The following is a 24,293-nucleotide window of genomic DNA, read 5'->3' on the forward strand; positions in this document are numbered from 1 at the left end:
TTTGCTGAGTCACTCATAATTTCTGCAAAAGTTGTAATATTAAATCTGAACTACAGCAAAACTAGAATATGACCAACGTGGTGGCCGCCTGATTCAGCCAGGTCTTCTTATTTTAAATGGCAATTTTTTTTATGTTTTCTTATGACTTTAAATCAGCTACAGATGGCAGCAGACAGACCAAGAAAATGAAAGTGACGTTTATACACCTAATAAGTAAAGAAGGGATCATTATTTAACTATAATTATTTACTATTATTAACCATATTTTTTGTTATTAGTAGTTTTGTCCCACTGTATTTCAAATTTCATCCTTCATAGTCAGGATGTGTTCACCTCTGCTTTATGATTTTTTAGTCCACTAATTTGGAACTATTTTAGTTTATATATGGATTTAGAAAAAGAAGAGGGGGGAGTAGGCAAATTCATTTTGTTTTATTGCATCAACAGCTATTGTTTTAAAAGTGTGCCAGTTGAATTTTGTATTTTAAATAACGTTGTGTGACCAAAAAACACACACACATACAGAACACAAACCATATTTAGTTTTCCTTTAAAATAATATGAAGTTATTATTTCTTGGGCATTTTTTCTGTACCATGATGGCTAAACTTTTTTTTGCAAATATAGTTGATGAACTAAAGGTTATTATTTCATTATCATAGTTTAATTTATAAACAAATTAGATGCCGTATTACGGAAGTACGGAAGCGCTGAACTGCCACAGTAGAAAAAAAAATTAATCACTATCTCGTTATAACGTCAAATGCTATCACGTTATAACGACATATTATCCCGTTATAACGTCAAACCGTATCTCGTTATAATGTGATAAGACGCTATCTCGTTATGACGAGATAAGGTTTTACGTTATAACGAGATAATATGTCGTTACAACGAGATAATATGTCGTTACAACGAGATAATATGTCGTTATAACGAGATAATATGTCGTTATAACGTGATAGCATTTGACGTTATAACGAGATAGTGATTAATTTTTTTTTCTACTGTGGCAGTTCAGCGCTTCCGTATGTAGCTGTTCGCATTCTGAAGTATTTTCAATTTATCTAAGTGTGTGGCATACAGCGCATGCGCATAAAAGAACGCTATATTAGCATTCAGTTTTCCATATATCAACGTCACATTTTCAATTTTACCATTGTGTATGTTTATATATATTATTTTATTTTGATATGATCTCATTCAGCGGACAGCAGGTGTCTGAATGCGTCTTCACACACGGCTTTAAATCAGCAGCAGCGACACCATGAGGCCGCGGCGGGTAACTGTGCAGGTTAGCGAGCCGGTGGCTAACTGTGAGCTAACGTTAGCTCAGTTTGCAGACACGTCTACACCACCGCACAGTCCGCCGCTGCTGCCGCCGCCGCCGCTGCTGCTGCTGCTGCTGGATACTAGACACATGCTGGAGTGCTGGTAGAAGAAATGCTAGCTACGAATAAGGATATAATTGGCTCCCCCACGTACATAAACTGAGGTAAGCTCCCTCACTCACACACATACACACAATGATGGCACCATTCACTGAGCATTCAGTTTTATTAAGTTTTCATGTTAAAGGTTAGCCAGCTCTTGTTAGCAGTTAGCTAGCGGGGCTAACACGTAGCCAAGTTTAAATGGGGAATCCTCACGCCTGGAAGAAGTGCGTGGCTCATGTTAAATGCGCATAAGAGCAGCAGTAGGATCCTCCTGGATGATTAGTTTTCTTTGCCCAAACGCTGAGATAGGACACTGTTGTGTTGTTTTTTTAATGGTCTCCATCATGAGTCGGTGCAGTTTATCTTGTCTCAGTTCACCGTGTCACATTTCGAAGCTCCTCTGTTATTTGGTGACTCCAAAATAACTCGGATCTCAACTTCACTGCTGCTTGTTTAGCCTTCAGTGTTCACCTTCCTGCTGGTCATTCAGCGGTCTGGTTGGCTTTATATGAGCCTCCTTGCTCACACAGCAGCCCAGTGATGGGTCTCCTGTGACTGTGTGCTGAGCAGCAGATGGAAGAATGTGCTCTTTCAGAAAGCCAGCTGGCTGCAACTAGAGAGGGCAGGAGAGCCTGCAGGCACCCTCAGGATGGTTAGAGAGGTTTAGAGTGATGTCTCTCTGTGTGTATTAACTGAACAGGCATAACAAAAATCATTGGAACTGAGGGAAAAGTCATTTAAAAGTAATAAAATAATATAATAATAGTGTTTTTTACCCTCTGTCAGCATCTCTTTTTGTCATCAGTCACCTCTTTGCTGAACACTGAACACCTCCTCAAACATGAAGGGCATATTTGGTCAATATTTACCTACAGCAGGTGGTGGTCGGGTGTTTGCCGGGTGGCCAGGATGACACATCTGGTCATTAGGGTTAACATACCATTCACACTGGGGGAAAAAATGTGGCTTAAGCAGGATTTGGCCGCATCCAGATCAATCCAGATGTGTTTTTTTCCGAGTGTGAACACCTCCAATCCGGCTGAATCCAGTTTGATTTCAAGCTGGCTAGATCCACCCTCGAGAGGTGGATCTAGCAGGATTGGCTCAAATGTGGCTCAGGTGAGAACGCAAATGTGGCTAGCGAATCCGGCTGGCCACATTATTAGCCATATTACGAGGCGCCACCTAGTGGTTTGGAGAACAGCAAACACGCTGGATGAAGCCGGATTGAGTGCGGACACAACTGTGTGCTAGCCAGATTTGAAAATAGGTCTGAACGCATCCAGCTTAAAGGCTGTCTGGGCTCAATCCTACTCTAGCTGGAATGACTTTCTCCAGTGTGAACGGGGCCTTAAGGTCCAGGCATAGAGGTGGGTGGAGGGATGGATGGTGGTCATAACTTTGTTCTTGACCTCCACTTAGGCCCCGTTCACACTGGAGAAAGTCATTCCAGCTAGAGTAGGATTGAGCCCAGACAGCCTTTAAGCTGGATGCGTTCAGACTGTTCTCCAAACCACTAGGTGGCGCCTCGTAATATGGCTAATAATGTGGCTAGCCGGATTCGCTAGCCACATTTGCGTTCACACCTGAGCCACATTTGAGCTGATTTGATTGAAATCAAACTGGATACAGCCGGATTCGAGGTGTTCACACTCAGAAAAAAACACATCTGGATTGATCTGGATGCGACCGAATTCTGCTTAAGCCACATTTTTTTCCCCAGTGTGAACGGGGTATTAGAGTTTTAGGTTTTCTCTCTTTTATTTAAATCGGCCCAGTGCCGATTGCAGACGTCACTTTTCACAGTGCCGTTACTGGCTTTTGATAGAATAGACCCCCTTTTTCAACATTTGCAAGGCAAAACTGACAAGCTCTGTGTAGATATGACAGATATGCACTAAGTTTTTAATATTCTCCTGATGTAGAAGGATGAATTTACATACGTTTCTAATCTATCATCTGCAGGTTTGTGCCCTAAATTGGAATCGGTTTAAAGCAGATTTTTATTAACCAGGCATGTAGCATAATACAACAGCAGTGGTGTTTTGACCACAGGACCTCTTTCAGTTACGTTTTTGAAAAAGTACCTAGTGCAGGTTTGGTAATTTTAAAGAGGGAAGGGCTTAACACTGATGGGTTCAACTCTGTTCACTTGCTAGATTAAAAATATAAACTTGCTGAAACAAAGGAAGAAGAGATGTAGATTTCTGTTAGGCAGCAGATTTTTATGTTGCCTCAAAGTCCCGTGGATCCTAACACAAATGCTGCATGTACTCCAGTCAGCCTTCAGTTCCTCTGCTCCCTGTGTCTTACATACAGCCAGCTATCAGGTCAACTTCTGCTAAATTAACATTGGCTTGTGTTCGAAATCACTCCCTAATCACTATATTGTGCCTCCGCCATTTTGTAGTGCTTTCCAAATTCTTAGTGAGAAATTATAGACCCCATAGAGGACCCTCAATGTATCCCATCATGAATGCATCATGAAAAGTAGTGTCCATCCCATGGTCACTACTTTTTAGCAATATGTCCCATCATGCATTGCGCAGACCGGCGAAGAGAACGGGAACGGAAGTTACGTCACCTGTCTTATAAATATAATGATGGTTTAAAGAATGTCGCATGACCGGCTGTGTTTGTTTTATTCATGTTTTGCCATAAAAAGTTTATTGGGCTATAAAAGCCCAAATTATAACTGCTAAAAACGTAGTTAGTTTAGCCGGCAGAGATCGGCTCGTTTTATTTGCGACAGCAATGACGTCATAAACGGCGACATAAAATGAGGGAGGTAGTGTCCGAAATGTCTGAAAATGCTTTCACAATGAGTTCACTATATGGAGCCCAACACTGAACTCCCCATATGGGGAGTAGGGAGTGAGTGATTTTCGAACACAGCCATTAACATAAAGGTGAATAGGTAGGTAATAGGTAAATAGTCTGAAAACAGATCCGGTGTTGCAAAAAGTACAGTTTTTTTTAGCCAGTATTGCTGATATTTCGCTTGAAATTGCGTCACTGTGTGTGCTGTGTCAGAATGAACAGGTTTGACATGTTGACCTTGGTTGTGTGTAGCTCCAGCATGGTCTATCAGATTTGCCTATATAAATATGATTCTGTTGAGCGTCATTGTGGGGTGGTGGATGGAACTGCAGTCAATAACGGAGGTGAAGTTATGCTGTAGCACCAACTAAAGACCAAAGGCACAGTTCACCTATATACTCTTATACTCTTATGTTGTTTGACATCAGGCAAGGTGTTGCATTGATAACATGCTTTCACTTCCTCTTTCCCTCCACCACCAGTGTGTGGGCAATGTTTGTTCTTAGTTCTGCTTTCCCCCCTGATCACCATTACAAATCGAAGCTCATGGGATTCCCCTTCTGAACTGTTAGTGGTTTCCCGCATCTCTGATAATGACTTGTCATCCTCCAGAGAACAGAGACAGATCCCTCCCTGGGAGTTAGGTAAAACTTGTGTCCGTTAATTACAGCAGCATGTTATTTAATGCCAGAAGTCATATCCCTCTGAGTCATCCAGGCCCACACAAACAAGACACCATCCAACAAGCCAGAGATCGGAAGCAAAATCAAATATTACCATAATGTTCGGACTATTGAGCACACCTAAATATAAGCCGCACCAACTACAATGAAAATGAAAACAGTAAAAATCTATAAATCGACCGCATCGTTGTTTAGACCTCAGGGTTCAAAGCATGTGAAAATAGTAGCGGCTTATACTCTGGAAATTACGGTAATTTAATCATCTGCAAAGTTCACTATAAACTGTGTATGTGAGTTAGTAGAATAGGGGGAAAAAAGCAAAGAAATTTGGCTCACAGCTTGTGCGTTGGGGTGTCTGAAGCTGTATGGTCCTGATTCAGCATTTATTAATTTGTCACGTCCCGTTCTGAAAATACAGTGTGTGTGCCTCACTGTAAAATTAAGGTCTAAAAATGTCTACATAGCAATTTTAAAGTTGAAGTATCGCATCAAAAAAGGAAGATCGAATTTATGCTAATTTGACTTGTGCAAAAAAAAGAGTTGATGTGCAAAATGGGAGGTGGGGACACATTCTGACACAGTTAACATTAAGCTCAAGAAGATTGACCTCACATGACGGCTGTTTGCGCTGACAGTGTCTTTCCAGTTTCCCATAATGTGCAAAAATATGGGCAGAAGAGGAGACAAAAGCCTTTCTATGTCTGTAATTTTATCAGCAGAGCGCTTGACTTGTTTTGTTTCCAGTTTGTAACTTTTACTTCTTCCACTTTTTACTATAGGCACAGTACAGTAGGTTGCCTGTACCACCATCCTACAATGTAAATCCTTGATGGAAACGTATCTTATATTTGATTTTTTTTAAATATTTGCTTCACATTTAGATGGAAACCAGGAAACCAGGCTTCAGACAGCTAAAGGTTCTTTGATGCCATCTAGTCACGTAATGGTTGGAATGATAAAACATTCAGACTCATAAGTATGTGGCTGCAGGAGAAAAATTCAGCACAGACCTGATAGTACATTAATGTTCAGATGTCTTCATATAGAATTTTTCTGAAAGATGATAATGTACTGAACACCATTATTAAGGATGAAGCCTCATTCGCAGTATTAGGACAGGGATGTAATGCATGTTAAAACACATATGCACAGGCTTCTGGCCTGTACTCACTGTCTGTTACTGATGTAGATCGCTGATATAGATTGAGCTTTACATCAGCTTCCTGTCATCTCTCAGTGCAGTTTGAGTTTGTGTTGCATAAATGACCCAACAAAATGTCACGAAAGCTTCATTTTATTGGGATATTAAAGCTTCAAAGATGTTGGACATCACAATATTTGTACACGTCAGACGTTTGCAGCATCATATCAACAGTTAGCTCCCCTCAGAGACCACTGTAGCAACGCTGCAATAAAGGAAACATTATGTTCATTTGGCAGCTTGATAAACTGTGTCTGGGTTCGTGAGAATTCAATCATGCATCAGATTTAAAATCTCTTTGAAGAGGCAATTTTCTTAAATTATTTTAGTTCTGAGGATCCACTCCTCTAAAACATCAAATAAGTCTGTGTAAGACCTTTTTTTAAAGAAAGATATCTTTCTCTACAGTAGTCACTGTTTGGTCTGGTGTTCTGAATTTTGACAGAGAAGCTCTGTGAGTTAGCTGAGTCACTCAGGCAGCCACAAAGCCAGCTCGGACTGGTCAGAAACCTTTATTTAGAACCTGTACACCACGTTGGTAACATGATCTTAGACAGAAATGGTTGCCCTACCTTTGACCGGGCACACAGCCCTGCCCTGCCTTGGAAAGAAGTCCACAATCAAAGTCTGTTTTTGTCCAGTGTGTGTCTGCTTTCATTTAGCATTACTCATTGAGAACATCCAAGTTGGAAAGCCTTAATCAACCTTTAGACTTTTGCCCCCTTGAAGTGCCCAAAGTGGTTATTCAAGGCAAACACTCCAGAGTCCTCACAGCTGGCTCTGTTTAATACCTGACCCACAATGCCAGCGACTGCTCGGGCCAAGTGAGGGAAAGGTCGAGGCTGCTACGTAGGCAACCTGTAAAAAAACAATGGTGTGTTATTGCGTTATGAGGTGAAGCCAGGTGAAATCCAGACTCTCTCAAAATAAAGCATGATGATAAGGAGAAGCTCAGAGCCTCAGAAGTTTAAAAGATTTTTATAAGATGGAAAATGAAAATGTGGACTGTGCATGGGGGCTCCTGCAGATTCCACATTCACGTCAGTTTTAACTTGATCCAGGTGTGTTGTCCTGACCATCCGGTGAAAACGTGACCATCTATCATTCCTGTAGTTGGTTAAAAATTGACCGAATGTGTTCATGTGCGAGGACATATTGTACTGATATTTCCAAGTGTTTCTGTGCAGTAGATGTTTTTTGGAGCACATGGAGAAAATAACGTCCTAAGCTGGACGTACACTGGAGGATTTGTGGCAGTTTCCAAGCCAGTTTTTTGAGCTGAGTATAGTAAGCAATATCAATGTGATTTTAAAAAATGGCCAACAAGCCATAAACCATCGTTGTACAGAGTACGAGTCGGCTTGGTGCGTACCTCTACACAATTCTAAATACGCATCAACTGATGTGTATTTCTGATATGCCGCCATTTTTTTTTTAAAACTTGTTGACTACAGACATGATCAGGGATGATAATGATGGGGAAAAAAGTACCTTAACTTAAAATAAATAAAGCTCAAACAAACACTCAAAGTTGTGGTAATGATGGTGAGGTTGCTCAGATGGGGCACAGTATCTAAATAATAAAATACAAACTCTGTCCAGTGGTTTGTTGGCTGCCTGCCCTTTGAGATTAGGGCCAACAGGCACAGTGAGATGGTGCTAAGATGAAGCAGGTGGTGTTTTTCCCCCAGCCATTTGTTCCTCATCACGTCTTCCTGCTTTGCATACAAAGACAGTTTGATGAATGACATGTCCATGGCTTGCTTTTTAAGATTTGAATGTGTGCACATATTTCAATTTATGCAAACTGTGTGATTAAAAGGAACTAAAGTAATGTGACTTAGTAATGTGAGCTGTTATCACAAGACGTGGTTTCAGCCTAACATTTGATTTTGTGTGGAAATTCTACCACATTCCTACTGCATACCAACATACTGGTGCGAAAGGGCAGCATAAAAGTTTAGTTATTATTATCGACAATGTTAGTACACCACCACCACATAGCTTGTCTGCTGCTTGTGTGTTCACTTTAGAGGATTTGTACCTTTGTAGCTCTTTGAATGGAAGGTTGTGACCCACTCTAATACAGTTTTGATTTGTCTGATTCACAGATTCAATCCAAGTTTAGCTGTTTAACCACCAGAACCCCCAACACCACACAGTGGCTTTGGAACATGGTTGTTTTTTTAGGAAGAATCTGGAAAAAGCATGTGGAAAATACAAATCTGAGCTTATAACTATCTCAGCTTTTGTTACATGTCTCTATAATAAATCTTCCTGTAATTCAGTAATTGCAGTGAAAGTGAAGAAATGTCTGAGTTCGTTCAGAGACAAAAAAAACAAATGTGACAGGACTGTGTCTGTGGACTAATGCATCAGTGATCTAGCAGCAGCAGCTTAGGAAACACAGTTCCCTTCCTTGACCAGTTGGTGTCAGCAGCGTCAGTCACGGCGTTCGTCGTGACCCAGTTAGCTGAATGATGCCGCTGCCGTTTGACTTGTGACCCAGTGGAGGCAATCAAAGCCTCGCCGTCCCTGCTTTTGTGGTAGAGTCTGGTTCCTCTGAAAGGGAAATGGTTCAGGGGGGTGGGCGGGTGTTAGTGATTGTCTGGTTATCAAAAGACTGCCTATCCGCTCTGTTGGGTGTATGGTGGTGGATCTGGTGGGTACAACCTATTTTTCACATCAGCTGGCTTTCAGTGCCTCAAATTTATTCTCTTCAGGCCAGGAAATGACCACCAGTTTAAAGGATTAATCCGTCCACCAGTAAAGTGATGATTTGGGGGTTTATATTTACAGTATTGAGCTGAAAGAGGAGGAGGATTTCTAAACTGATTTGTCTATCAAATAAAGGTGGATTAACTTCATAATAATAGCTTGGATCAATAAACTTTTTGGTTGATGTTCTTGTTAGAGCATCAAATCTCCTGACTGTCCATAATGGCCTGTTCCTCTTATTTTTCCTTCTGCTGAAGGATGGTCACACTCCTCTTACGCTTATTTTCAGTTGCTTAGCAACCAGGAGGAGATGCTTTTTTCGGGGTGGTACTTTGTGATGGAAGCGGGGGCGGGGTGAGGTGTGCATTGTTCAGGAATAAATGGCTCATGAATGCAGTCGAGGCGAAGAGAGGAGGTGAGCAGCGCTGTTTTAAGTAAAGCATTCACTGGAGGACGGCGTTGTTCCATTACTCACAGTGTCTCACTCAATTAGCACCCCTCATTCACCTGGACTTCACTGCTGTTATGGCAGTGGGTTTGCATCCTAATTATCTTAGTGGCAGCAAGAGAGAGAGAGAGAGCAGGGCCTGGTTGCCAGGATGTGCAACCAAAAAGGCCACATGTGACTTGCATATGCTTGAATTTGCTTCCAGACTAGCCGGAACAGCATGTAAGCTGTAACAGGCATATTTGAAGTGCTTTGAGCCCAATGCAGGAAAACAGATGAGTAAAATAATGCACCATATTTGTAAAAAAAATAGGAAACAGACTGCACACCTGGGACGCAAGCGAGTTTCCACTCTACAGTAGATTTGCAGATCAGCCGAATATTTACGTTTTTATCACATGATGGCTGATCACATGTCAAGTCAAAGGAGCCTCCGAGTTGTGCAAGGGAGCGCAGACTTCTTCTTATCTTTTTAAAAGCCAAAACCTTTATTTTTGCAGATTGTTTTTTTTTTATTGAGACACCTGGAGTGGTGTTGAAATGTCACGACACATTCTAGCTCTCCAATTCTGTTGTTTCTGTGTTACGCCAGATTTACGCAAAGCTGCAGCATAACTGCAGTGTAAAATGCTTCCATTATGGTCAATGAGAGTATTTACACCAGCCGCGTAGGAGCGCGTTTTAGGAGCGTCCCAGAAGCGTAGCTTTGCACTGCTACATGAGTGAATTGTGGCAGTTCTGTTTTGGAGTCTATTTGCACCAACTACATCGAGCAGACAGGAAGTCAGGCACCAGAACAAAAGAGTTTCCGGTGGAGTTTCAAAATAAAGCGCTGTGAGGCTGAACTCTTGCCGATTTAACATCGCTTGCGACAGAGAAACAGCCACAGCCATGTCCGAGGAGAGATTCAGTTTGAAAAGTAGAGAAACGTCATTTTAGATGATAGAACATGCTTTTATATGGACAACGTCAGAAAGGAAAAGGCAGGGAGAGAAGCAGCAGCTGTTCTCAGAGTGGAAGGTGAGGAGCTGCCCTGTGTGTTGAGGGAGTAAACTGCTCTGTAAGCCAGCCTGACACATCAGATAAACAGGCAGGTTACTACGTGAGTTTGTGAGTTCTCACCAGAGTGTGGAATACTCTCGCTGGCAGCGCTACACTACGCTACACTGCTGAAATGCTCCTGGTGCAAATTGATGTTGATGATGATGTTGTGAGAAAGACGAGTTTATTACGTCTGTAAAACACTACGCTACGCTTTAGCGTGCGGTGTAAATCCAGGGTTATAGTTTCTGTGATAAATGATTTCCCCATATAAACATGCATTTCAAATCTGACAGATGAAACCCAGTTTAAGGATTTGATGTGACAGTGATGCAAGAATCTTGATGCCTCTGCAGAAAAAATGGGGGAACGTGTCGGCGCTGCCAGATGTCCAATTAGTTTATTCGGTTACTAAATTGGGTTCCCTTTAGAAGAAGACTTCTATGAAAATGCTGTGTGGGTGCTTTGCTTTGTTCTGGCTTCAAATTTATGAATCGAATCAATCTGAAAGGCCCTGAGCCCTCCTTCTTACTGCATCTCAGTGAAGCATGTGATGCTTTGGCAGCAGATGGTTCACTGCCTGTACTAACACAGAATAAAACATTCTGCTGCATTGTTTTGTCACATGTTTAGCTTGATTTTTGCAGAACACTGGGAGAAATTACTCCCAGCTCTTGCTCAGCTCTTGTGTGATTATCACACCAATATAGCGCTCCTGTCACATTTAAACCAATGCTGAATATAGGGGCCAAAAGTGTGAAAAGCTGACGTGAGTGCAGGGGCACACTGAGGCCCCGTTCACACTGGAGAAAGTCATTCCAGCTAGAGTAGGATTGAGCCCAGACAGCCTTTAAGCTGGATGCGTTCAGACCTATTTTCAAATCTGGCTAGCACACAGTTGTGTCCGCACTCAATCCGGCTTCATCCAGCGTGTTTGCTGTCCTCCAAACCACTAGGTGGCGCCTCGTAATATGGCTAATAATGTGGCTAGCCGGATTCGCTAGCCACATTTGCGTTCACACCTGAGCCACATTTGAGCCAGTCCGGCTAGATCCACTTCTCGAGGGTGGATCTAGCCGGCTTGAAATCAAACTGGATTCAGCCGGATTGGAGGTGTTCACACTCGAAAAAAAACACATCTGGATTGATCTGGATGCGGCCAAATCCTGCTTAAGCCACATTTTTTTTCCCCAGTGTGAACAGGGCCTGAATGTGAGAAGATGGGAGGGTAACACACAGATCCCTGCTTACCATCTCCTTACCTCTCAACAGTGTTTCAGAGAAATCTGGGACCCTTGCTGTAATCACCACAACCTCAGGAGAGTCAAGACGTGTGATGCAATTTTTAAACTGTGAATCTCAGAAACTAGTTTGTGGAAAAACAATATATTTTGTTAGGATTTATTATGGATTTTGTGAGCAAAAATATCAAGAAATGTCTGCAAATCATGAATTCCACACTCCACACTGCAAGAAATGATTAGTATATTTTTTTGCAGTGTAGCAGGAGCACAGAAGGGGACTCTTGCCTGAGCTTGAAGGACAAAGACATGGAGCGAGGAGGAGGTGGAGGAGGAGGGTGTATTAGACACAAAAGAGCAGAGTCCTCCATCAGTGCACGTTCCTCTATTCAGCAGCAGAGCTAATCCACATGCTAGCTAGCTTTACCCGGTTCACAGTGGGTGACACGAGAACCTCGGGCTGTCTGCCCATCTTATTATTTGGGTTAGCAGGCTGTTGCACTGGCTCTCCAGTGTACCCGTTTGTTTGCTCGGTGCATTTGCACTTACGCTGTTGTGTTCTTTAATAGGTTTTAAAATGCTTCATACTAGAGTCCCCATTAACATTTACATTATGCATCAATGAGACTTAATAGCAGCAGCCGGCTCACTCTGAGGGATCCATGCATTTTGTAAGAGGCTGAAAAATGTATGTATGTCATTGCAGGTTCAGTCAAAACACCAGGGATCAAAATAAAGTTTACACAAAGAGGGAAAATCTGTTTTCTAGGTGAATTAGTCGCTGTAAAATTGACAATAATTTCCTGTTTTTAATCAATATGTTTGCTTTTGATTCATATGTTATTGACGTTTTGGCTCCATGGTGGCCAGGTGTGTGTGTGTGTGTGTGTGTGTGTGTGTGTGTTAACTGCAAGTAAACAGGGGTCTCTTTTGCTTTATACTTGTTTCAATTAGTCGAACTGACAGACCACCGCCAGCCCTCTGCGCCCCCCCCACTCCCCCTTTTTTTGGGTTCCAAAGTAGACCAACCATTTTGATTGGCCTGCTTCCCACATTATTTCTCCAGTGCCCCCTCAGCTGCCGTCCGCCTCCTCCGTCTTTATCCCCTCTGTCTCTCTGTCTCTTTCTTTTTCTTGTCCATACATTCTCTCCTCCTTCGCTCATAGGTTCCTTATGTTGCCTCCTCCTTTTCTTTATTCACTGGCTACCCATCTATTCTTCTGGTCTCTCATTACGTCCCATCATTCGGTTATTTTTCCCCTTCTGTCTCTCCGTCTTCCTCCTTGCGTCTCTCCCTTCCTCCATCTAGTCAGTCAGTCTTTCTACAGCTCTCTCTCTCTCTCTCTCTCTCTCTCTCCCCCCTCCGTCCTGACGTCACTGGCTGTTTGCGTAGCTATTGTCTTACAGTGGCTGCAGCCGTGGTGGCAGCAGCTCCTCACCAGATTTTTTTTTTTTAGTTTTTCACTCCCCCCTCCTCCATTTCTCTCCTCCTCCTCCTCCTCCTCCTCTCCCCTGGAAAGGCTCCCCCTCTCTCTCTCTCTCTCTCTCTCTCTCTCTCTCCCCCCCCTCTCCCTCTACATTAGTAAATCCTACAGTGGAATGAGAAGTGAGAGAGTGACGGAGAGGAGAGGATGAGAAGGATGATATAGACTGCAGAAAGAGGAGAGAGCCACAACCACACCGCCGTGTCTGGATTTGCCCACGGTTTGCCTTGGCTGTGGAGGATCTATGCTTTATTTAGGTTTATTAATCCTCCGTAAGGATTCCTGTTCTTTTGCGGCGCGTGTGTGTGTGCGGTCGGAGGAGGGCTTTTAAAGCGGCAACGGACAGCGGAGCTGGGGCATCTGGCCGTCTGGGAGGCATCGACAGCCGGCGGGCTGCATTGTGTTGCTTTGATGACCCCTGCTGTGTAGCTGCCTGCTCATCAACCTCCCCTCTCTCTCTCTCTCTCTCTCTCTCTCTCTCTCTCTCCCCCTTTCTCTCTCCTCTCTTTCCTCCTCCTCCTCCTCCTCCTCCTCCTCTTCCTCCTCTCTCTCCATCACAGCTCCCGGCCCAGCCATGTTCGGCACTGAGTCCTCATGTAAGTACCACCACCATCCTCCCGTCTCGTCTGTATTTGTCTGCGTTATTGTACCTTGTTTTTGTCTTTTCTGTGTGTTTCATCTGAAGGAGAGGAGGAAAAGGAAGCTGCTAGATTTCCTCTGTTCCTGCATCCCTCCTCTCCTCTCCTCTCCTCTATTCTTCCTGTTTTGCCTCCATGGTTGCTGGTGGCAGATTGCATGGGGAGAAATCTGGGATCTACCATTTTAGCACAGAGGGTCGACACTACAAGCTAGCTGGCATGTTTGGCTTACATCCTGCCTTGCATTCTCTCACTCTGAGCCTCACTGTGTGATGCAATCACCTCGTCTCTTAATGTATATGCAGTCCTCTTCAGGGTAATAGCGTGCTGGGTTGAGTGCAAGTCCGTCCTTGTGCATGTTATGCGAGTGAGCATGTCAGAAGATGGATGCTTTTGCCAGAGTTGCATCGTTTCCAGAAGCATCAGCCACTTCTCTTCTTTCCCTTTGCTCAGTCACATCCCTGTAAGGTGTCAGTGGAGCATTTCCTGTCACAGATCTATTGAGGCTAACTTGGCACATGACTGTCGTGTATGTATTTTTTTTTTTACATGTGCAGCCAGCTTAGAGGAGTTTGCAGCATTGATCTCTTGGTGGGTCGACGCCTTTAGGCGAATCCCTTTGTCCCCAAACCCTCACAGGCAACCCTTTCACTTTGATCAATACCATGATGGCTCACTCCACTACCTGCTCGACGCTTCCAAGGAAGTCTGAGCTGATGTGACTGATGCTGTCATGGCTGCACTGAGCCAAAAAAGTAACTTGGGATCAGAGCTAGCATGCAGCTGCACAGATGGTGCCGTGTTAGCATTGTGGCTGTTAAAGTGATGAAAAGCTGTCAACACGTAACTCCTCCAGCAAACAGTTGATTGCAATCTCTGGAATGTAGAGCTGAGTGGAGTATATTGGAAGTTTGTCGCATGTGACGGGTCACAAATCACATGTCACCGAAGCCTAGCTGAGGTTGTAGCACTGAGGTTCTGAATCCTCTCCCTAAATTTGAGGTCATTTGAGGGTCAAACGTGATGCATTCAGCCTGACAGCAGCTTGTTCTTCTGTTACAGGGTCTGTTTTATTGCTTTTTTAAATGGTTTGAGCTTGTTTACCATGCACTAAAGGAATGTTTAAACCTAAGGAGATCTACAAGTGAAGGAATCATGTTATTTGTTCCCTTATGAGTTGAATAAAAGCAGAAAAAATAAAGATTTTTTTAAAAAAAATAGTTTATTAAAGGTTTAAAACATCTGTTTTAGCAGATTATTGATTTTGAATATAGAAACAGATGTGGAAGGATAACAGATTTAACAGGAGAAACACCGCACAGCCCTACCAGTATGTACTCTGTGCAAAGAACAGAAAAATGAAGCTCATATGAGCTGTTTTACTGCTGTAGCTGGATTATTTGGCAGTCAGTTTCCCACCATGCTCTCTGTCTGTAAGTCTTTATATTTCATCATGCTTGCAGTTTAACACAAGTCAGAGAAATAAAAATGTAAGGCCAAAAAGCACCATCACACTTTCTTTGCAAACAGACGGAACAAGCTCCTGCACATAGATTTGTTACTTGATGGCTTCAAGTTTTTTCAACTTGAAGCTCAGAAAAAGACCTTTTCCACGAGATGGCTGCATGTGGCTGCAGACACTAGAAAAAGTGTATTATTGGATGTGGAATATGTCCAAAGCTCATTGTTTGTCAGTGTGTATTCAGTGGGGAAAAAAAGGACAAATTCTATAATGGCTTTTTGAGATTTCTGTGAGAGACTGAATGAGCAATAAACGTAGGTCTTCTGTAGGTTAAAGTAATAAATTCAGGCGTGTTTAATGAGGCACTCAGGGGGAAGTGCAGCATGTTTTATAGGCTCATTCTCTGGAAAAGCTTTGTTTGGAACCAGGTTTATTTCACACAAAGTTTTTGTTCAAGACAGAGATTGTCTCTGCTGCAATCTTCAGACAAATATAAAGCCTTCAGCCATTTCTAAAGATCCTTCCTATTGGTCCAAACCCTCATATTCTGCTGTTGTCACTCTTGCATTGTTCAGGCTGGCTGTGCGGACACCTGGCCTTGACAGAGGCTCCTCTATGCTTTGCCAATCTTCACAGCACTGAGAGAACCTGTAAGCTGCAGACAGGCCACAACATTGTCCTGTAATAACAGTAATGATGATAATAGTCATTGAAGCGGGTAAAAAGGTCTCATGTATTTGCTTTTATCATAATGTCTAGAAATAAGACATTAGCATAATTACAGGGAGCAGTTGTTTCGGCAGAGTGTCGTTCTGACCTCTGTGCAGCGTGACATTGACGCTGTGGGTCAGGTTTGGTGTGAAATGTGCCGGATTGCTTCCTGGCAGCACACAGAGTGGACTCCGTTTCCCACTTTGCGTTATGATGGATAGTAGAAAGAAAGAAAGTGTACTCGGTCTGCTGCAATGACATTTAATGTCCCCCAACATCTCCTGTAGTGTCATCTAGCTACCTATATCTGTGGATGCCCTCATTCATCCAGGTCATAGTCATTTCCAAGAGTTTAAATCCAGGCAACTGGACTCAAGGATTGTTTTTTGAAGACGTTTCTCCACTCACTCCCGTCTTCAAAAAAACAATCCTTGAGTCCAGTTGCCTGGATTTAAACTCTTGGAAATCATTTAGCTACCTGTTAGCATTAGCGTAGATTTTTAAGACATGTAAAAAAATAAGTAATTAGAGTATTTGGTAGCGTATAGAATAAAACTCTTTCTTCTCGTGAGCTTGTGTAAACACAGGTTTTATCTTGACATCTTAAGTTTCAGTCAGGAAGTGGTAAAATAGTGACACAGTTTTGGGTTTTGGGATTCATTTCTGCAGAAGTTTGCTATAAAACATTTGAAAGTAAATGTAAATAAATATGTTCAAAACCCACAAACTTTATACTTGCGACATTTTTAATACCGTATTTTCACGACTATAAGGCGCACCTAAAAGTCTAAAATTTTCTCAAAAGTCGGCCCTGCGCCTTATAATGCGGTGCGCCTTGTGTATGGGTTGAGTACCAGACACGGGGACATGGTACGTAAACTACGTACGCTGGCAGCAATTCACCAATCAGCTGAACAGTACGTCATACGTACACTACGTACACTAGCAGCGATGAACCAATCAGATGGATACTACATAACACACCGGTTCAGCCGATTGGTGAATTGCTGCCAGCGTACACTACCTACGCTGGCAGCAATCAGCTGAATGCTACGGTACTGGCGCAGCAACTTCCAGCGGATTACAGCTTCCGCGTTATGCAGTGACAACATTGCCAGCAAAAACATCCAGCCCAGCCACATCACCAACATGGATGAAGTCCACCTCACTTTCGAAATCCCCGTGAACCAAACTGTGGAGAGAATGGGGACCAGCACTGTATCAATACGGACTGTAGTGGTGGACTGGATGGTAATGGACAGAAACTTCCGCCTATGGAAGAGAAAGACTCTGCCTAAAGAAATGTTTCCAGCAGGAGTCTTTGTTAAGGAGAAATGAGGAGACGAGGAGTGGCTCAGGGAAGTTTATGTAAAGAGACCGGGTGGTTTTTTTCCACGCATCACCCTCGCTGCTGATACGCGACTCCGCATACGCCCGTCTCACCGCTGGTGTAAAAATACAGGCGAAGCAGATGAATTCATAGCTTGCCGTTATCCCGGGAGGGTTAACAAAGAACTCCAACCGCTGGACATCGGCGTAAACAGGGCGTTCAAAGTAAAGTTGCGAGCGGCGTGGGAGCGATGGATGGCGGACAGCGAGCACAGCTTTACTGGGAGGCAGCGCCGGGCGAGTTACGTCAGTTATGTGAATGGATTGTGGACACATGGGCTCATGTTTCTGCAGTGACTGTTGCCCGAGCTTTTGTGAAAGCCGGCATAATTTCCGAACAATAATAATAAATAATTTCCGAACAGCCAGCCGGCAACGTGTGTGGCTGTGACTCTGACAGCGATGAGAGGGAAGCTGGCAGGTTTGAACTCGCGCAGTTGTTTCCTGTTTATTGTTGTAATAAATGTTCTGTACAGTCAGCCACTGGTAAGGATGAATTAGGAATCACTGTGGTGCATCTGATTAAAATGCGGGACAACGTATATCCGAAGATGGTCTTTATTTATTAATAAAGTGTAAAGATAAAGTTGGAATCACAACAGGCATTCAGCAGCAGCCACCGCTCTGCCCATAGAAACACACACGCTGTTTCTCTGTCGCTGCCACCGTTGAGAGAGAGGCTGCACCGGCTCCTCGCTGATATCCAGCCGGTTTTTACTGAATCGCTGCTGATAGAGATGTGAGCGGCTTGCGGAGGATGTTTCCTGGGTTTTCGCTTCTGCAGCGCAACGTAACTCTCCGTCTTAAAGCTGAGATGCGAGGGTCCGATCGCAGGAGAGTTGCTCAGGGAAGTTTACGTAAAGAGACCGGGTGGTTTTTTCCACGTATCACCCTCGCTGCTGATCTGTGACTCCATGCGCGCCCATCTCACCGCTGGAGTAAAAAACCAGGTGAAGCAGACGAATTCGGAGCTTGCCGTTATCCCGGGAGGGTTAACAAAGAACTTCAACCGCTGGATATCGGAGTAAACAGGGCGTTTAAAGCTAAGCTGCGAGCGGTGTGGGAGCGATCGATGGCAGACGGCGAGCACAGTTTTACCAAGAATGGGAGGCAGCGCCGGGCGAGTTACGCCACCATATGTGAGTGGATTGTGGACGCATGGACTCATGTTTCTGCATTGACTGTTGTTCGAGCTTTTGTGAAAGCCGGCGTAATTTCCGAACAGCCAGCCGGCAACGACAGTGACTCTGACAGCGATGAGAGGGAAGCTGGTATGCAAGCACTCACACAGTTGTTTTATTCTGACGCTGAAGATGAGGACTTTGATGGGTTTGCGGGAGAGGATTGATTAAAATGTGAGTGTATTGTACAAAGCTGTAATAAAGTTCGACTTAACTCTATGTTTTTGTCCCGTTACCTTTTTATTTACGTACTGGTATGTTTTAGCGTAGCATGCGTCTTAGCGTCTCAGTGTTGTCCGAGCTTTTGTGAAAGCCGGCATAATTTCAGAGCAATAATGAATTAGGAATCACTGTGGTGCAATTTATATCCAAAGATGGTCTTTATTTGTTAATAAAGTGTAAAGATAAAGTTGGAATCACAACAGGCATTCAGCAGCAGCCACTGCTCTGCCCATAGAAACACACACGCTGTTTCTCTGTCGCTGCCACCGTTGAGAGAGAGGCTGCACCGGCTCCTCGCTGATATCCAGCCGGTTTTTACTGAATTTACGTACTGGTATGTTTTAGCGTAACCTGCGCCTTGTAGTACGGTGCGCCTTGTGTATGCGCTGAGGACAGAAATAGACCGTGTAACTGACACTGCGCCTTATAATGCGGTGCGCCTTATGGTCGCGAAAATACGGTACGTTTTTATTTTCCAGAAAAATCTTTTAAATGTTGTCATTTCATGTTTTTTTTTCTTAGTGTAATAGCTAATGAAGTGTCTCTTCATTAGCTATTACCTTTTGGCTTTCAATAGCCAGTAGCGCTTATAAATGCACCTCACTCACATCCAGTGTGAGCACCACTTCACACTCTTCTGGGTGCTCTTACCATCTTACACACACACCCACAGACCCACAGACAGGGCTCATTTGTAGGACCTCATCATTTGTTCCTTTCCTTTCCTCGGTACAGCACAGGTTTGTGTAAAACGATGACTGTGTGTGGCCTCGGTTTCTCTCCTTTGGCACTCATCGAGGAAATTGACGGTTCAGTAGCTCCGCTTGCAGCCCACAGTTGATCAAAACAGAGGTCCAGCTACCATGTATTTATTTCTGCCTGAGTAGATATTGATTTTTTTTTTCTTTTCTTTTAAAGTCCTTTAAACTTTTTCATTAGTACACTGCCAACAATGACAGGAAGCAAATAACCAATTACAAAAATTATCAGCTTGATTCAAACCAGTGAGTTTCAGCTGATTTAACCACACCTGAGACTGTCCATTCAGGCCTGCAGCCTCCGCACTCTCTTGGTTGTCTGATGTCAAGCATCAGCACTACTTGGTGTTACTGTATGTGATTGTAGACATCTACTCCCGACTTTATTGATGACATGCTGCTGTTTGTACATAATCCTATGCACACATCCTTATGTAGAGTCCTCTGTTTTTCAGGTTAAGAGTCACATGTTGGTCTGTTAAGAGGGCCACTGTGTCAGGTCAGCGGAGACACAGGAAAGACGTGTTGATCTCAGACACATTATAGCATGCTTCAGACCAGGTCTGCTCACTCCCAGGTGAACTGGGCCGAGATAGCTTCATGCCCAGTTCTCAGTTTGGTCTTTCTGCTTTCAGATATTTTCAGCCTGCTAACAGTAGGATGAAATACACTATATGACCAAAAGTAAACAGACACCAATGGAAATGTTAATGCTGCCGTCTTGTAGATCTGCATCTGATGATTGTTTGTGATTATGTACCCTGATGATGTTATGGACAAAATATTGGAAAATGTTTCCAGACTAAACCTTCTGAACTTCCGTTCTTGACTAATTGTTGCAGCATATAATGAGGATTTAGATGATAATTTTGTGGGTTTGTGGTAGGGATGTCCCGATCCGATCACGTGATCGGAAATCGGGCCCAATTACGTGATTTCAGACTCGATCGGAATCGGACATTACCTCCCGATCAGGACTCAGATATATATTTATCAGGGCTGTCAAAGTTAATGCCTTCTATGCAGGGTGGCTCTGTGTCTTGTAGTGTAGGGGTATGACAGCTGCTTTTGGCGCGAGAGGTCCTGGGTTCGAGACTTCGATGCGTGTGTGATACCTCCCAGTGTGGCGGTAGCGCCACACACACACACGTTTTGCTGCAGTGAGTGCCTTTATAGAGAGTCCTGAAAGTATCGGATCGGGACTCAGTATCGGCAGATACTCAAAATCAAATGACTCAGACTCGGACTCAAGGGCAAAAAAACCTGATCGGGACATCCCTAGTTTGTGGCTCAAACAAATGAAATTCCCAGTTTGCTGTGGACCAGCTTGCCTGTCCTGACCGCATCACCCTTCACCAGACTTAAAAAATGCTTTTTAGGCTGAATACGCCAGCAAGCACGTATGGTGGCTGGCTGTCCACCACTTTTTTTTTGGCATTTTATAGCTTATGGATATCCATATTTTCATTGATAATTAATTTATTGTCAGCTTTCTGTGGTTCATTTTGACATCAGCTTTGGAGTCGGGTCCATCATCAGCTGTACATTTTTATCTTCCTACATATGTAGCAGTGTGTTCCTCACAATCCATATCAATCCATCACTGCAGCAACATGTAGGTTATTATATTATTAGCATGACTTCCTGTGTGATTACAGTTCCTGACGTCAGCAGGATTATATCAGTTACATCATTATGTGTGGGGAAACCATTAGTTTTTGATTATTCGTAGTTTAGTGTGAGTATATTTTCAGGTTTGGAATGTCCACTGTTGTGTTTGTGCTGCAGTGTGATTTCAGAACTTTTCCTGGGCCTCTCAGGCTTTTTTCCAGAAAGCTTAATTCTAGCCCACAATAACTGCAGATCAGGCTATTTCTGTGTAAGATTAATGAGAGATTGCCAGTAGTGAAGGGTGAGCTCAGGCAAATGCAATTGGCAAATGGAGTCATGTTATGATTGTAGGAGGATGGCTGTGGGCTATACCTTAGTCATATCACTCCAGCATTGTATAAGTGCCATTTCATCAGTGGGAGATTATGCCATTTTATTTCAGCTGGATATTATTTTGCCTGGTGTGGTGCCTGACAAGATCACATCATCCTTCAGTGTGGTGATAAGCCGCTAATGGACTTTGATCTAAGGACGCTCCAGGTTGTGTGTTGCATTTGTTTGCTCCAAGAGCAGCAGAGTGAGGTTCTTACTGAAGATGGCCATTTGATGAAAGCACTCTGACGGCAACCAGCTGTCTCTGTTGCTGTGGTAACCCCCCCCCCCCCCCCCCCCCCCCGTAAGAATGGCAAAACGGCAGAGCGATCGGGTTTCTGTGGTAACTGCTGACTTCTGCTATTTTTGTCTCTTGAGCTCATATCGTGGTTGAAAGTTGAGTGAGCCAAAAAGGAGCTCATTGTAGATAAACTAATTTTGCCGTTAAGCTGCTGTTGTTCATTAATGTCCGTGGATTGCATTTATGATTATCATCGAGCTATCCACCCTATAAAACCTGGCAGTCTGGCATGTTATTTGATATTTAGATGTATTATTCTGCCATTAGAAAACATTGCCTTTTGCCAAAAACATTCAAAAATGCATGGGGCTCTTTTCCTCACTTTATTTAGACACAAACTTTAGACACAAACATGAGGTTAACTTGTGTGCAGATTTTTAAAACATGCACCCAGATGTTCATTTTGCCCTTTGGTTATTTGTTTTTTTTTTTTTATGCTGAATAGTTTTTGGTATCCAGTAACTATCTGTCCATGTGTGGTGCAAAGCTTTTGTGTTGTGTCGCAAATATTTGTGCAAAAAAGAAACTGGTTGCTACTGCCAGATGTTCCTGCTCCTGGTATGAAGCAGCTCTTCTGTCATCATCATGCTAAACTGACCTCTGCGTCTGTAAGGCCCCGTTCACACTGGAGAGAGTCCATCCAGCTAGAGTGGGATTGAATCCACACATGGTTGTTCACGCTCAATCCAGCTTAACCCGGCTTCTTCGTCGTCCTCTAAAATGGTAGGTGGAACATGGTAAAGTTCAGAGCGTTCAGGCCGCGGTAGGAGAGCGAGTGCCATGCGCTTTGTTCTCTATACCGACAGTAGGCTTGTGCAAAATCGTATCGTGTGCAATTGATCGTCAGACAAACTGTCATCGATTAATATTTGCCACTTATCGATTACGGCGATTAGTGCCTCGTCATGATGACGCATTTTTGTGTGCGGCGTACTCTCACCATCACCCGCGCACATGTGAGTCCACAATAACAATAATGGTGGAAGGCAGTGGTGTTCAGTTAAATGATGCGGAGCAGCACGTTCCTAACATAAGTTCAACGTCTGTCACCATAAGCCCGAGCACGAAGAAAGCCGAAGAAAGCGCGACGAGGACACAACGCCGGCTACAGCTGTAGTGCCGCGACATGCATTAGGTGAAGTGTGGAGCGTTGGTTGTTGCCATAGTAACTGAATTTTTGCTCGTATCAAATGAATGAACTCCGATCTTTATTTACGGACTCCACAGCAAGATAGGAAACATTACAACAGCGAAGTCTCCTCCAGCAGATATTGAAAGAATTCCACTCAGCTGAGAATCCGCGGTACGTTTAGTCATTGTGCTCCTTACGACCAAACGAAGCGCTGGAAGAACGTAACACAGGTTGATTTGCACAGACATACGTTTAAATGTGAAATTGTCCGGTTTGTTTATTTGTTTGTTTTTTCTGCTGCTGTTCTACAGTCTGAGTGAAAACATGCACTAGTCTGTGACATATTCAGTCACAGGTTCATTTGCACAGACACATTTTTTAACTTGAAATAATCACTGATGTGACTTTTCTGAACGTATTTGTCTATTTGTCTGTTTAATTTTAATGTTGACATGCTTTGTGACCTTAAGATAAAAACATTTGAAGGACAAAGTTACTTTAAATGTTTGCTTCATTATTATTTTGAAGCAGTTTGTGCCTCAATATTATTATTATAATACATATTTCAAACATGGCTGATTGGTGCCTAATCACTACTCAACAGCTTAACCTGTTAGAATGAAGTAGTTAACTTGACTGATGATTTGTCGGTATCATGCTAGAACACTGTGCCAATTTAGAGTCAAAAACATGTCAGTGCAATTGTCATCAATTAATCGTCAAATTAATCGTTATCGGCTAAATGCCACAATTAATCGTGATTAATTTTTTTGCCAATATCGCCCAACCCTAACCGACAGTACTTTGAACAACACTTAAGGCAGGAAAGGTGTGAGTGTGTGGGACAGCACATGTTATCTTTGATTTCATCTGTTAAACCAAACATTTCTGCAGCATGTTTGTTACATTTTCATTATGACTCATGTCATGATTCCCAGTTTGTTTTCCTTTGCATCCTGCCCTGATTCTTCTCACCTGTGTGTGGACCTCTGTGTATTTAAGGCATGTGCTCCCCTTTGTCACTTTGTCCTGTCTTGTCCTGTATCTCCAGTGTCTCCACTCTCCAGTGTCTTCAGCATGCACTTTGTCCAGGTTTAGTTTCTTTGACCTTTTGTTTAAGACTTTATTATTTTCCTCTGAATTTGGCTCTTTCCTGAACTCAACCTTAACACCTAATATTTGAGGTTCACCTGCTGTTTTCTCATTTCTCTCATTATGAGTTAATCAATAATTTCCATTAAACTTAGTGCTTTATCCAAAGGTTACAGTAAAGCCTTTTCACCTTACCCATTAAACTCATGTATTTGCTAACAGCAGCAACATTATTATAGTAAAAGTTGATTGAACCACAGAGAACATTTAGGCCTGATGAAGTCAGACCACCTCAGAATCATTGTTCCTTCTTGATGCACAGAGCAGCTCTGAGCTTCTCTGTCTGTTCTCA

The 24,293-nt window shown here is 43.2% G+C and overlaps 1 protein-coding gene across 5 annotated transcripts in view; it reads left to right on the plus strand.

The window, feature by feature from the left end:
* The first annotated feature begins 1,308 nt into the window (after positions 1 to 1,308).
* LOC114451541 (suppressor of tumorigenicity 7 protein homolog) overlaps positions 1,309 to 24,293 on the plus strand; it is a 47,190-nt gene continuing 24,205 nt past the window's right edge. For 2 of the 5 annotated variants that reach the window (XM_028430224.1, XM_028430225.1), the window contains exons 1-2: positions 1,311 to 1,495; positions 13,633 to 13,668. In XM_028430224.1, coding sequence (XP_028286025.1) covers positions 13,647 to 13,668 — 22 coding nt within the window. In that variant the 5' untranslated portion in view covers positions 1,311 to 1,495; positions 13,633 to 13,646. Of the gene's footprint in view, positions 1,496 to 13,632; positions 13,669 to 24,293 lie in introns of all 5 variants that reach the window. The other 3 variants (XM_028430226.1, XM_028430227.1, XM_028430228.1) reach the window with 2 other exon arrangements.

Source organism: Parambassis ranga, chromosome 19 (assembly GCF_900634625.1).
Source record: "Parambassis ranga chromosome 19, fParRan2.1, whole genome shotgun sequence".
Lineage (NCBI taxonomy): Eukaryota > Metazoa > Chordata > Actinopteri > Ambassidae > Parambassis > Parambassis ranga.